The sequence below is a fragment of the Aplidium turbinatum genome, chromosome 11 (genome assembly GCF_918807975.1).
Source record: "Aplidium turbinatum chromosome 11, kaAplTurb1.1, whole genome shotgun sequence".
NCBI lineage: Eukaryota > Metazoa > Chordata > Ascidiacea > Aplousobranchia > Polyclinidae > Aplidium > Aplidium turbinatum.
Window position 1 is genome coordinate 11,654,640 of NC_137482.1, and position 13,784 is coordinate 11,668,423.

Sequence of the window (13,784 nt, forward strand, 5' to 3'; positions counted from 1 at the left end):
AAACTAAGAACTATGCAGAGAGCACACGAACGAATCATGATGGGTTTAACATGGCGAGATAAAAAGACTGCCGAATGGATCAGAAATCAAACGAAATTACGAGATATATTAAGCACAATCAAGAAACTAAAATGGTCCTGGGCAGGTCATATAGCAAGATATCAGGACAATAGATGGACTAAAAAATTAACAATATGGACACCACGAGAAACCACAAGAAAGAAAGGAAAACCAAAAGTAAGATGGAGGGATGACATTGACAAACAATGCAATATTACAACCAATTGGTACCAAGTAGCACATAATCATGTAAATTGGCATGAAAAGGGGAAGGCTTACGCTCTGCAGTGGGCTCTCACAGGCTGAAAATGATGATGATGATGATTGCAGCGATCTACAAGTGAACTGATTATTTTTTCTGACTATATCCAATTCACAGCAGAAAATCCCTATTGATGATCAAAAAATATAAAACTTATAAAAAGGAACTTAAACTCCTTACAAATAAACTGGAAATATGCTCTGCTTGTAAATGTGGTAATAAGAAAGGTCTGTAGCAAAAAAATATTTCAAGAAAGTGTGTTTAATATGTTAAAATGATATGGTAGAAGTAAAAACAAATTCTGTCATTATGAACAGTGAACACCTTTTTGATGTTGTTTTGTCTCAAGCGCTGATCCAAAAGAATCATTAAGCATCTTAGACCATATTAATTATTATCAATCATTCCAGTTTAAAAGTAAACACAAACATATGAAAATATGGTGAGGTGTTGCGTTTAGTCAAATACACAGTGCATTTTATTTGTTTTGGTATTTGAAAAACTGGTAATGTTCCACATAATGGAACAGTTAATAAAATCAAAACATGGTTCATTATCTAAAAATTGACAACGTAGGCCTATGTATGTAGAGTTGTACAACGTACATATGCACTTAATATTCAGTATTATTTAGTTTTAATTTTAATCTACAGCTAGACAAGCAGCCAAAGACAGTTTGTTTTAAGAGATTATTTGCTGATAAACATCAACTTGTTGAGCTTCTATTCCATTTGCTGCAAATCTTTACTTACATAGGCCATAAAACCTGTAACAGAAGAGATGCGATTTCGAGCTAAAGTTGTCAACATTGACTGCATTAACCATTTTACAAGTATGTTTATAATGTTTTATATTTGTAGTCATGAATGATTTCAAGTCTGCATAAGCCTTTGCTTTTAGGAAAAAATTTGAAGTTTTGTTGTAGTAGGCTATACATTGCACTGCCAACATAGGTTTTAAATATAGTTATGGCAAAGTTAACATTGCCATGTTTTTAAATAGTCTCTTTCAGCATCAGATTTGTCATTCTTGCTTTGTGAATGAATGTGAGGACACTTGGTGCTCTGATAGACGACATACTATTATCATATATACAGCAGAATTTTCCGATATTGATGTTATTTTTTACTGTTTATTGGTTACATAAACTTACTTATTGACTTTCGCAAGATGAAGTCAAATATATATTTTACCAAATTTTCTGCTGAAGCATGAAACAATGTTACATTAAAAGATTAATTTTTAGATGTAGTCAGCACTGTGAACAAGCTTCTTAAAAAGTGTACACTTCGTCTCACCACAGAAAAGTTGTATTTTATCCTTCCTGACCAAGTTTCAAACGGAGGTGTAAGCATGTGGTGTGAATTAAAACAGGCAAGTGAACAACTATTTTCTTTGATGTCCATAGATTTAAACATCGAATAATTCTGAGTGACATTGTGTTCAATAAGTTCAGTAGAACTACTTCCAATGTAAATAAGTTTCATTGCAACAACGTAAAAAGTTTTTTAAATTGATTTTGTTATTTAAATGCCATGTTGTTGCCTGGTTTTATGTTTTTCTGGTTTAACAAAATGATCTCTCCACCTAAGTTGTACTTGTACAAATAGTAGGCTACTAAAAATTTAAGAAGCGTATACTTTAATGACTGGTTCTGATAGAAATTGATACACTATAAGTATTGTTGAACCACAGGTAACATTTACAGAAAACAAAAAATTACATTGTAACAAATTTCGAACGTTTTCGTCATCACATGATGTAGTCTTCATGAATAATATACAGTAATTGTATCTATAATTTGTTCGAAATTTGCTACAATGTAGCTTTTGTTTTTTGTAAATATTACTATAATAAACTAAAATATGTTAAATCGGACTAAGTTACTTGGCTTCGTATGCCTGTGGTTCAACACGACAAACACTCTAAAGAAGCACTGTGCAGTTTTTTGTTCTGTTAGTAAATTTAATATTTAACCATTGTATTTTGTTTAAATGTAGATAAAAGTATCGTATTGTGTTATTCCTGAAGAGGACATCATGTAATGTCGAAAACGTTTGAAATTTGTTTCAATGTTGTTTTTTTGTTTTCTGTAAATGTTACTACTGTATAATAAATGAAACATGTTAAATCTGATTAAGTTACTTGGCTTTTGTATACCTATGGTTCAACAAGACACACTCTCTACCAAATCTTTATCACTATATATAAGTATTGTGTTGTATTGTAGAAAGTAGGCCAATTGAAATCTACAATCTCAATGATTCGACACCATTTTTAACAAAAGTAAGTTTCATGCACCGGCCACCGGTCATCAACAAGTAAACTTTTAAATAGGATTCCAATGTACCGGTTCCTAGTTTTATTTTAAGTTATTTTATCATTGGAAGTACCTATTGTAACTCCTGTTTTTTATCACATCTGCTACTGAATTAAACATCTTCATCTGTTTACCAACTCAATAACACTCCAATATTTTTAATTTGTATGTCAAGTAGAAAATGGACTATTTTAATGGTGTAGCCTAATTTGTAATTGTTTCTGGATACGAAAGGCAAACTTTTTTGATGAATATCAAATGGATGGAGTGAACAGCGAGTTCAATGAAATCTATTTGGAAGTAATGACGGAAAATATAGTTCGGGCATTGAAGTCTGCCCAAAGTGCAAAATCAATGAAAATAAAGCTTACCAAAAAAGAAACTCCTTGTCTTACAGTTGAAATTGAGTTGGTAAGTTCTGTAAATTTAACATTAAGGAAAAGTGTCAAAATTAGTAATCTGTTGGTCTTACCTTACATTTTCTTTTAACTTTTGTTCTTTCACCGCAAAGAAAAATTAGCTGAGGTAAATTAATCTGTGTTGTGGTAAAAAAAAAGACAACCATGATGATATAATGAAGCGAAACAATACAAAGAGATAGAATAGCGTCCCGGTAACAAGCAGAAGGCAACACTACGTACATCCAAAACAAAAAGGTCCGCTTCAATTGCAAAAAGGGATTTTACTAGATCAAGTTTTTACTACCAAACTCTAATACTGCATGTGATGTTCTCCTACTTCACCAGTACAGAATTTTATTCGCGTCAGTCCTCATGGCGGAGCACTATGCATAACTTGATTGGGCAGCCGAAAAGTACTGGTAGTGCTATGTTCAATCAAAAGCTATATGTTACTGGTCAGGAAACATTTAAACAATAATAGGCCGACCAGGCGACTAACCTATTTTCAATATTTTTGTAGCCGTCTTTAAGCAGTCGATCACGTGCAGTCATCCACGACATTCCTGTCTCCGTTATACCTCGTCGCTTATGGGATGAATATCAAGAACCGAAAATGCCAGAATTTCATGTCAGTATTTGTATGCCTTCATTGAAAAGGGTGAGTGAAAAACGCTTTGTTTGTTTTCAAAGTTTGCCTACATTGCAAATGACAAACACTCAGTCAAGAATCAAGATCAACTCTTCAGAGAATGCATCCTTAAAATTTGCCTTACATTGCTGCCGCTGCCTTCTAAACTTATAATTATGTTTCAGTTTCAATACAAACAACAATTTAAGATAACGAGCGATTTTTGTGTAATGCAATTAACATCTAAATACTGTATTATATTATTGACATTGTCTGCTTTGTAAAACGCTGAGGAGCAACGCATATCTGCGATGGGTACAGCGCGATTTAAAAACACTCATTATTATTAATCAGTGAAGAATACTTTGACGGGCCGATAGGTTGTTTTAATGGCATTGGAAGTATGCACGTTCCTCGTTCATAGCACTCAATCAAGAAATTTAAATATCCCTTGGCTCGCATTAAACAATATGAAATTTGGTAAAGTTTCTCATGGAATAGCAGTTTTGTCCTTTTATGGACATTCAAATCACCGAAATCAACTTTACAATGAAGTCTTTGTTATGAATATTATGTCTATCAGCTGAAAAATATTGCCGAGAGACTGAAGAATTTGAGTTCGTACTTGACAATATCTGCCAATCAAGAAGGAGATATGTTGATGAAAGTTTCCACTGAGCTTGTATCTGTGACAACAAGGTTTGTATTACCGTAATTGAAAATAATATATCATGTCAGGTAGTATGCAGTGACACTTTGTCGAAGGCTTGTCAAAACGAAAAACAGTTCGTTCCGGTATTCTATGTTTAGACTTTATTGTAAGCATCGTCATTCGTCATGTAGTAGCCTAGGCTATTAAGTAACTTTTCTGTAGGCCTACTTTAACTGACACGACAGGCTCACAAAGTTGTCAATTTTCAGGTTTCAAAATCTTGAACTGGTGCCGCATGATGACGATAATGAATCACATGCTTCATCGAAACTTTGGCCAACAAGCCAATTTGCCAGTGCTCGAATAGACATTAGAAAGTTCTTACAGTTCCTGGCGGGACAGCAAATAAATCCTTACAAAGTGATTTGCAGTAAGTTCCCATAGAGATATGATGTAACAGGTGCTCGACTGCTCGGCTACTGCCTTGGCGCAGGCCGAACCAGTCCGCGAAGTATGTTTTTCGATCCACACCAAAACTCATTTCTTTTTAAACATTTCAAACAAAGTTGTATCATTAAATGCACATGCAATTTAACCTCCATTGCTTCATATTTGATCATTAATTTGCTATGCTTCGATAGCTTAAACTGGTCCACAGTGCAGAAAGGCTTATTTTCATTGATTTTGCACTTATTTTCATTGATTTTGCACTTTGGACAGACTTCAATGCCCGAACTATATTTTCCGTCATTACTTCCAAATAGATTTCATTGAACTCGCTGTTCACTCCATCCATTTGATATTCATCAAAAAAGTTTGCCTTTCGTATCCAGAAACAATTACAAATTAGGCTACACCATTACATTAGTCCATTTTCTACTTGACATACAAATTAAAAATATTGGAGTGTTATTGAGTTGGTAAACAGATGAAGATGTTTAATTCAGTAGCAGATGTGATAAAAAACAGGAGTTACAATAGGTACTTCCAATGATAAAATAACTTAAAATAAAACTAGGAACCGGTACATTGGAATCCTATTTAAAAGTTGGACATATCGACTACCGTTACCCAGGACATAAAATGGAAGCGTTTCCACTCTAGCTAAGCTAGAATGCCCAACGTTATTTTACATGTCAAATAAGCAGGTTTTACTGTCACAACTCCATTTCATAATAGCTTCAAAATTTTAGCTAACGTATTAACATCCCAGATATTGGAACTGAGTAGCTCACATAGTTTGACAGGTTTCTTTGGTCTGTGGGATGTCTTGTCCTACCTAATGCTTCCACTTTGATCTAAACTCCACAAACTTGACTGGGTGATCAACGTTAAGCCACTTAAAAGTGGGGTCGGCTATACGGGGCGGAAAATTTGTGGTGGATTGCAGACAGCCGTTGCTTTTTTTCATATTTTAATAAGCATGGATTCAATACTTTAGTTTAGTGGTTATAACAGGTGTGGAGTGGACTATGGTAATTAATATACAAAGTTTAATAAATTGTCATCTAAATTTTCAGATATAATCGATCAGACCGCTGTTCATTTCTTTCTGATTCACGACGACATATCACTTCAGTTTTTAATCCCAGTCATGTCAGTGTGACATGTGTAGTGGACGCGGTAGACCTTGCCTTCCTGAAAGTGGATTCCACGAGTAGGATTTCATAACTTTCGTTTGTCCTGCAGACCTGTTGATCGCTAACTGAAAAAGCAAAGGAATCATTGTAGGATTGAAAGCAATATAAACAAGACCAGACCATGGTGACCTTTATATACATCGCTATGAGCAGTGTTCCCTCTAATAAAATTTTCCAGTGCGCATCAATATTTTTTAAAGCTGGGTTTGCAAAGTTGTTTGTTTGTTTATCTTTATCCGGGAAAGCGGACTTGAGCACTATGCATCGGTGTACGCCTTCCGACATACCCCTGACCCACGCTGCAGCCGACGGCAATGTCTGTTTCCGGTTGTATACTCTACTTACGACTTAAATTTGGTACTACCCATTACTCGAAATCGATCACTGGGTAGAGGCAATTATCGTAAAGTTTCTTGCCTAGAGAAACAACAGCAAGTGCGGGTGGCTGGAGTCGAACCATGACCCGTGATCCATGGTCGAACATGCAGGCTCTCGACTGCAAGCCCAACGCGCTAACCACTCGGCCACTGCTGCCGAGTGGATTGGATTGAGTTGAGTGGATTGATTGCAAGTGGATTGAGTTGTTACAATCAATTTCAAACTCTCAAAGAGCACGAACAATTTACAAACTGAATTCAAATGGTTCTTATTTGCTTTTGCGCTTTTCCGGTGATCACACACTTCATTTCACTGTCGTCTTCATCATCTATTAATTATTTCTGATGCTTTTGTCAACACAGATTGGACGTGGGGAGTCCAAATGTTTTTTCCAGGCGGGTCAAATTTGATAATGCGGAAGAGCCCGCGGGCCAACAGTATCTGATAATTTTGTTTTGCTCGAAAAAAGGTGCAATTTATTATATACCGTACTGTAGTAACATTGTGTTATTTAATATCATTTTCATACAATAAGGGAACGTTCAAATATTACGTAACGCTTTTTTTTCGAATTTTTGACCCCCCCCCTCCCCCATGTAACGCCAACGTAACGCTTTTTTCAATCCCCCCTCCCCCATGTAACGCTTTTTCACTACGAATTCAGCACAGAAAACTACCATTCCGTACTCCAAAGCGTTACGTAACGTTTTGCTTGAACCCCCTCCCCCCCCGATGTGACGCCAACGTAACGCTTTGCATAAACCCCCCCCCTCGAAGGCGTTACGTAATATTTGAACGTTCCCTAAGCCAACATGCAGGTTAAAGTTTTTTGTTACATAAGTTAGCCTACATATCACCGGATGTATTAAGTTATCTACTTTTCCATTACAAATTGAAACATTCAATGATTTTGTAAAACACAGCTGTGTTAATGTGAAGGATCAAACTGACGTCTTGATTAATGATTTCAATATCCAGGTTGAATTTGATTCGAGAGGTTCGAGGTCAGTGGTAGCCAAGCATAAAATATGTTGAGCCGAACAAGCTCAACGTTTTCTTTGCAAACGTTTGTATTTCTTGATTTTTTTTTATTCATTGAGGTAAAAAATCACAAGGAAAATGTTATAATGCTTTTTGTTTTAGAAGCGCTTTAACTGTATTTGAGTGTGATTCAACAAATCACAGATACGTTCTGTAGAAGTTATACTTAAAAGCTTTTTTAAGTTTGAAACGTTGGAAGTACGCAGAAATCAAATCACACTGTGTAGTAAATGGTTTGGTGTTCTTGCGCATTTGCGCACTTTAGAGCAGGGGTTCTTAACCTTTTTTCCCTTATTACCCATTTCTGTCCAGATCAAAGTCCCATTACCCAAAATCTAATTTTATCTATTTTACCATATTAAAAATATAAAACAGCGTTATTCAACAAAAACAACATTTAACGTAAAGAACGGCATCAATAGTTTCAGTGAGACATTTGCGCTTTTTTTTTGTGTACAATTGATGCAATATTGGGTGCGATTTTGGATACTGCACAAAGCAAATCTGACTTCAGATCTAACAGCTTGTTTCAAAATTTTGACTTCAAAGCAACAACACTTGAAAATGCTGATTCACAGAGATAAGTGGAAGGGAACATAGTCAACAATGTTAGTGGTTTTGCACAACATTTGGATATGCTTTTCCCATCATTTTCCCAAGTTTTCATCTTCAAAAGAATATAGCTCGCTCGTCTCAACACTAACTCTAAATGTACACTTAGCTATATAAACTACTTCAAACAACTGCTAACAGCAACGCAGCCATCAAGCTTGCTTATAAAACAACTGTAACTGAACTGATTATACAAGAAAAATCTTACTATTATGTCGCAAAAATGAAATACATAAAACCGTAGCTAACTGCTCTAGGCTGCTGCTGAGCTGAGTCGGAGTCTGCCTCGCTTTCTGACCTAGTCTTGTTCTAAAACGATCCCTGTTCCATATCTAGAAAGCTAAAACCTCAATTGCTAAGGTAACAGGGATCAGTAAGTCAGTAGATGTAACAGAAAATATATTTCGCATTTGTTAGTGCGTCGTCAGTTCCGATAAAGGGCAGTTAAAACCTACAAGTAATGTTTTTAATAACAACTTAACTGCCCTTTATCAGAACTGACGATAAACTAACAAGTGCGAAATATATTTTCTGTTACATCTACTGACTTACTGATCTCTGTTACCTTAGCAATTGAGGTTTTAGCTTACATAAAACCGGCAACAAAAATGATGCGAAAAATAAATCACTATGACGAAACAATTCTAAAAATGATAAAATATCACTGTGCTTGTTTGGTTGTTTTGAACGGACTCAAATAATAAAAAAAGCATAAGCAATAAAGCAACTTTACCACTTACAGCTGTGACATTGTTTGTTACATCTATAATTCTAAATATTCTGGTTCAGCTGATTACCCACCTGCTATCCTGAAATTACCCACATGTGGGTAATTACCCATAGGTTAAGAACCACTGCTTTAGAGGGAACACTGGCTATGAGCGAGACGATCTATTCGTTTTTTTAAGTGTTTGCGCAGTTGGCATTGTTCTTACAATATGTGATTGGCTGATTGTGTTGTAATAAAATTTTGAAAGATTTTGCTTTTGTCATTCAGATCGACTGAATTCGCCAGGTACACAAAACCGGTAGTACTGATTGTAATGTATAATAGGTGTTGGAAATACTCCGAAATATAGCCACTTTATGTCTACACAACACAAATAAGACTGAGAAAAATAATTGCAGTTGTATTTACATGCAATGTTGATGCAGACGGTACTATTTGCGGCGGTACCAATTGTAAGATATAAAGTTTAGTTCATAAATCGAATTTTTGTTAGCAAATTGGCTATGGTCAGTTGGTCACTACTTCTGAGAGCAGCATTCCTGATTGCAGCCAGCGCTTGTATTGGAGAATGGTGATAGTTTGTTCTGGATAAATTGTGGAGAAAATGAGTTTTACTGTAGGCCTAATCAGGGAATTATTTGATCGCTGATGATTATAACATATTTAGTCACCACGCAAGTAATGAGTTATACCAACGTTGTATAACAAATGTTTTCTATATTACCTGATAGGGTTACTGCAGTTATGTGACTAATTTTATTGCACAGTTAATCTTATTGTTTAAGTAAATATTAAAAACACAAAGTTCATACAAACACATCAATCAACAACAGGAATGATACTGTGGGAAGGTAGACATGAATTTCAAACAAAAACAACAACTTTAAACCTAATTAAAGACTGAATGTATTAATTATATAATACAGTAGTATTAATATGATAATACATCATAGTACGGTACTACGGTATATAATCAAACAATGATTCAATTTCAACTACCAAAAAAATTGCCAAAAACGGTTATAGAACCCATAACTGCCATGCTGTCAAGGTTGTGACAACAACAATTTTAAGCATTCAACTCATGTCCATATGTTACAAGGAAATATTAGTGGATGGTACCAGTTACATAAGTTCATTTCGTAGCTAAATATCTCACTTATTAACAAACACGTAAAATTCCATAGCAGTGCCATTGTGTTCACTAGTAAAACGTACTATTGAAATAATGGACAAAAAAAACTTGAGTGCAAAGATTTAAAAATTGTGTTAAATATTTCAGTCCATACAATCTTGCAACTCCACTTGTAGCGTTGTGTTACGAAAGCATAGAAAAGATAAAAAATTGTCTGTTTTTGGCATGCCATCAAAAACAGACGTTGGAGCATTTTTGTGCCCAGTCTGATTAAATCCACTGGTACGCTTTTTCTTTTTTTGCACTCTATCAATCAAAACAATGTCTGACTTTTCATTTTCTGAAGAACAAGCCCGTACTGCCCTTCCTCTTGCATAAAACTTTTCTTTACTTGGCATACGAGTACTTTGTTTTCTATTTGAGTCTGTAAAAAGAACTTTTCGCCTGTGCATTTTTACCGGACTATTGCTTCTTGTTTGTGGTGGAGAAGTGTTGCTGGCAAACTTCCGCTGAGCTCTCACTCTTGGCGTTAACGAACCATCATCAATATCAGAGAGATTACTTTTAAGTGGGCATGAGTGACTTGGCGATTCTTTTACTTTCCGCACCAAAGTAGTGTCTTTTTTTTCTATTTTGTCTTGACATGATGCTGTAACAACTTCGGCATCAGGATAAAGCATTCCAGCTTCTTCTAATAATTTTGACTGTAGACGAGTAAGTCGCAATTCACAAGAATCACTAACATGCAGCTTAGAGTTTGTGTTTGCATTTGGGAGTTGCATATCTTCATTATTGTTACTGATTGAAACTGAATGTTTATCTTTATTATCAATATCTTCCAATACTACTATGTTTGAAGACTGTGTTGCACTTCTAGATTCAACGCTTTTTGAAGAATCTGACAACACAATTTTATTACGAGATGATGGACCACTACTCTTTTCTGGTGTAGCTTGGTCATTTCTTTTAATGTTATTAGAATTTTTATGAGGTGAATCTTTGTCATGAAGAGACCGAAGAAAGGCTTTTTGTAATTGAGCTTCTTCAATCCAGTGCAGGTGATCTTCTCCATAATTTACAATCTTTCTGGTTCTTTTGGGTCTTTCACAAGACATTTTGCATTTGCTTCAAATATTTCTTAATTAACCAGCAAATGTACTGTTAGCAAAGACTAATCTATGTTAATTAGAACTGAAAAACATATAACTTTAACAAGAGCCATTTTTGACTTTTTGTAGGAGTTGATCCAGATGAAATGGTTAAGCGCATACTGTGTGAACATATCAATCGTATTGTATCAATATCTCAAATTCCTAACCAAAACCTATTTAATGTTAAGCAAACCTTATCGGATAAGTGTATCAGCATTGGCTTTTTGTTTGCATACTTCATTCATTTAATCATATTATTGTCTTTGCTTACAAACATCTGTACAATGACAATGGGTCAAGTAACAAACCTTTACCACAACCGAAAAAATATCTCTTTTCTTTTGCATAACTGTCCACCACTTGCAATTAAGCGAAGTAAAGAAAATGATGTCTCCAGACAGGTGCGTGCCATTAAAAGAAAAACAAGCGACTGTAATCCCGTGCTGTGATCTCATGCACATTGCACAAGACATCACACCAAAAAGATATAATTTTGAAGAATTCTACGGAAAAATCCATCTAATAAAACAATTTGTAAAAAACACAAATTAAATAATGCGATGACAGCAACAATACGCGGACCCTGATAAAAGCAGTTTTCATTAACATATTTATTTTTTATGCCGTTTGAAAGTCAGAGTGCCATTTATATCTTTTTTATTAAAATCGGAGTTTTCCAAACATGTAATTTGAAAACCAAAAAACAAGTTGCATAGTTAGCGAAAATAAATAAAACATACCGGTACACAAGTTATGATAACATTATTGATAAATAAACCAATAATTTTTTTCTGTCAAATTATTTTCAATTGCAAAATATTTACAAATGTATAAAGTGAATGCAATTACCTTGATGGTCTCAAATACGCACATCGACCCTACTGTACAACACAAACATGATAATAATAAAAAATAGATGCTATAAACTGTTGTGTGTCATATGACGAGGAGATTGCGAAAAGACCAGCTGGTCGTCGAGTCAGCAGCCATCTCATGTCAAATGATAAAAATAACATACACATTAAATATGGTAAGCAGGCCTCGAAATTTGTACTTTTTTGCGATGGTCAAGCATGTCCTCCCGGACTGGCCCTTTCAGTGGACATTTAACATCTCAACCGGACGTATTTTTTGCATGTAGATTTTGCACAAAATCACACTTACAGTATTGTGTAGTCGTGTTTGTAGAAGAAGATTTTCTGCAACAGAATAACTCTGCAATGGTTGATGGCTTAATTAACCGACCCTGAAGGAAACTGGAGCAGATTGCTGAGAGCAGACCGAGATTGGCAGAGTGAAGTTTTCCATTTGTTGAAGTTTTGTTGCTGGGGAATTATTCCATTCACTAGGTGCTGCTGAATGGAGAGCAGTCCTGAAATGCGTTGCTCAGGCGCACACCCCAAAAGTCGAACCAACGCTGCGTGATCTTGAGCCGGGCGAGTAACCACTGAGCTATCGGGGCTGAAATCCTGGCAGTGTCGCATACTTGTAGCGGCTTTGAATCACAGACGCAGGCCCGGTCACCGAGATTGAAAGAGTGAAGTTTCCGATTGTTGAAGTCTTGTTGCCTGGGAATTATTCCATCGATTAGATGCCGCTAAGTTAAGATATCAATTGACAATTATAATACAAATCCAAAGTTTTACGTTTAAAAACTATGGAGTATGAAGTCTTTCATTTACATTAGATCTACAATCACTGTACATGTCCATTACGAGCAGAAAATTTGTTATTGACATCTATCCTAGATTTCTCTTTTAAATTTTCACAATTTTCTTATTCATAATTTTTGAAGTCAGATGTCTTCAAATGAAGATCAATCAATGTTTTATTTGTTAGTAACAGGAACATAGGTACATGTTTGAAATATGCAATTAATATACATAATGCAAAGTTACACAAGTTCCCATACCGACAGAGAGACAACCATACGGTCTACTAGTCAATTGCCAAGATCACCAAAGCAAGCATTTTTTTTATAATAACAGGATAAAAATCGAACCCACGTCATGTAGCCTAAATGTATTCCCTAGGCCTAGTCCAACCCTGTAGGAGACAGCAAAACTGGTCTGAAAATCAAGCAAGTGGAATCTCTGAATTCCGGTCCGCTCGTCTGAACTGAATCTGAAAAAGTGTGATTTCACTGATTTGTGATTTTGTGAAGCGTGAACGCGAGTTGCCAAGTTTATGAAAAGAATTTACCTTGAAGACCAGGAGCCCGCGACATCCACCCTAGGTGAAAAAGTTATCAATTTCTATTCATACAGCGATGTCCGGTGGTATGTGGGTAGCCTACTCATAATCTGAAAATCTGCCGAGCCGCCGGTGGTGGGTATGGGAATGGGGGGCATTTTTTATGGCCTAAAAAATGCGCTAGGTCAGCTGAAATAGTTACCGCTTGAAACTTAGTTGGTTGTAAAGTAAATTGTTTCTAGATGATTGTCTGGTATGTGACAGACATTTTCGGTGATGGGGGGCTCTGACAGACAAGTTTTATACCTCCAAAATTTGCGCTAGGTCAGCTGAAAAAGTTATGGGATAAAACCAACTCATTATTAATCTGTGAGTGTTAAGCTTTACAAAAATATATGTGACAGACAAATTTGTTGGTGGGTGTCCCCTGACAGACGACCTAAAGTAGGTGACCCCCCTAACTGAGCTAGGTCAGCTGAAATAGTTACCGGATAAAACCAATTGAAAATTAATGTGTGAGTGTTAAGCTTCACAAAAATATATGTGACAGACAAATTTGTTGGTGGGTGTCCCCTGACAGA

At 35.7% G+C, this 13,784-nt stretch overlaps 2 protein-coding genes and 1 long non-coding RNA gene across 3 annotated transcripts; 1 reads left to right on the forward strand and 2 right to left on the reverse strand.

The window, feature by feature from the left end:
- Positions 1-623: 623 nt before the first annotated feature.
- Positions 624-7,732, forward strand: LOC145779517 (checkpoint protein HUS1-like). The gene is made up of 7 exons (XM_082591125.1): positions 624-1,154; positions 1,569-1,696; positions 2,877-3,053; positions 3,564-3,701; positions 4,255-4,370; positions 4,593-4,753; positions 5,844-7,732. Exons 1-7 carry the CDS (start codon positions 1,103-1,105, stop codon positions 5,927-5,929), a joined length of 858 nt encoding a protein of 285 aa, XP_082447251.1. The 5' UTR covers positions 624-1,102; the 3' UTR covers positions 5,930-7,732.
- Positions 7,733-9,098: 1,366 nt separating this feature from the next.
- Positions 9,099-11,046, reverse strand: LOC145779495 (uncharacterized). Its single transcript, XM_082591098.1, has one exon. The coding sequence runs from the start codon at positions 10,972-10,974 to the stop codon at positions 10,003-10,005; it is 972 nt and encodes a 323-aa protein (XP_082447224.1). The 5' UTR covers positions 10,975-11,046; the 3' UTR covers positions 9,099-10,002.
- Positions 11,047-11,050: 4 nt separating this feature from the next.
- LOC145779497 (uncharacterized) lies at positions 11,051-13,128 on the reverse strand. Its single transcript, XR_014290555.1, has 2 exons — positions 12,923-13,128; positions 11,051-12,578 (listed from the first exon to the last, which is right to left on the reverse strand). It is a non-coding gene; the product is annotated as an uncharacterized LOC145779497 (long non-coding RNA).
- Positions 13,129-13,784: the final 656 nt, after the last annotated feature.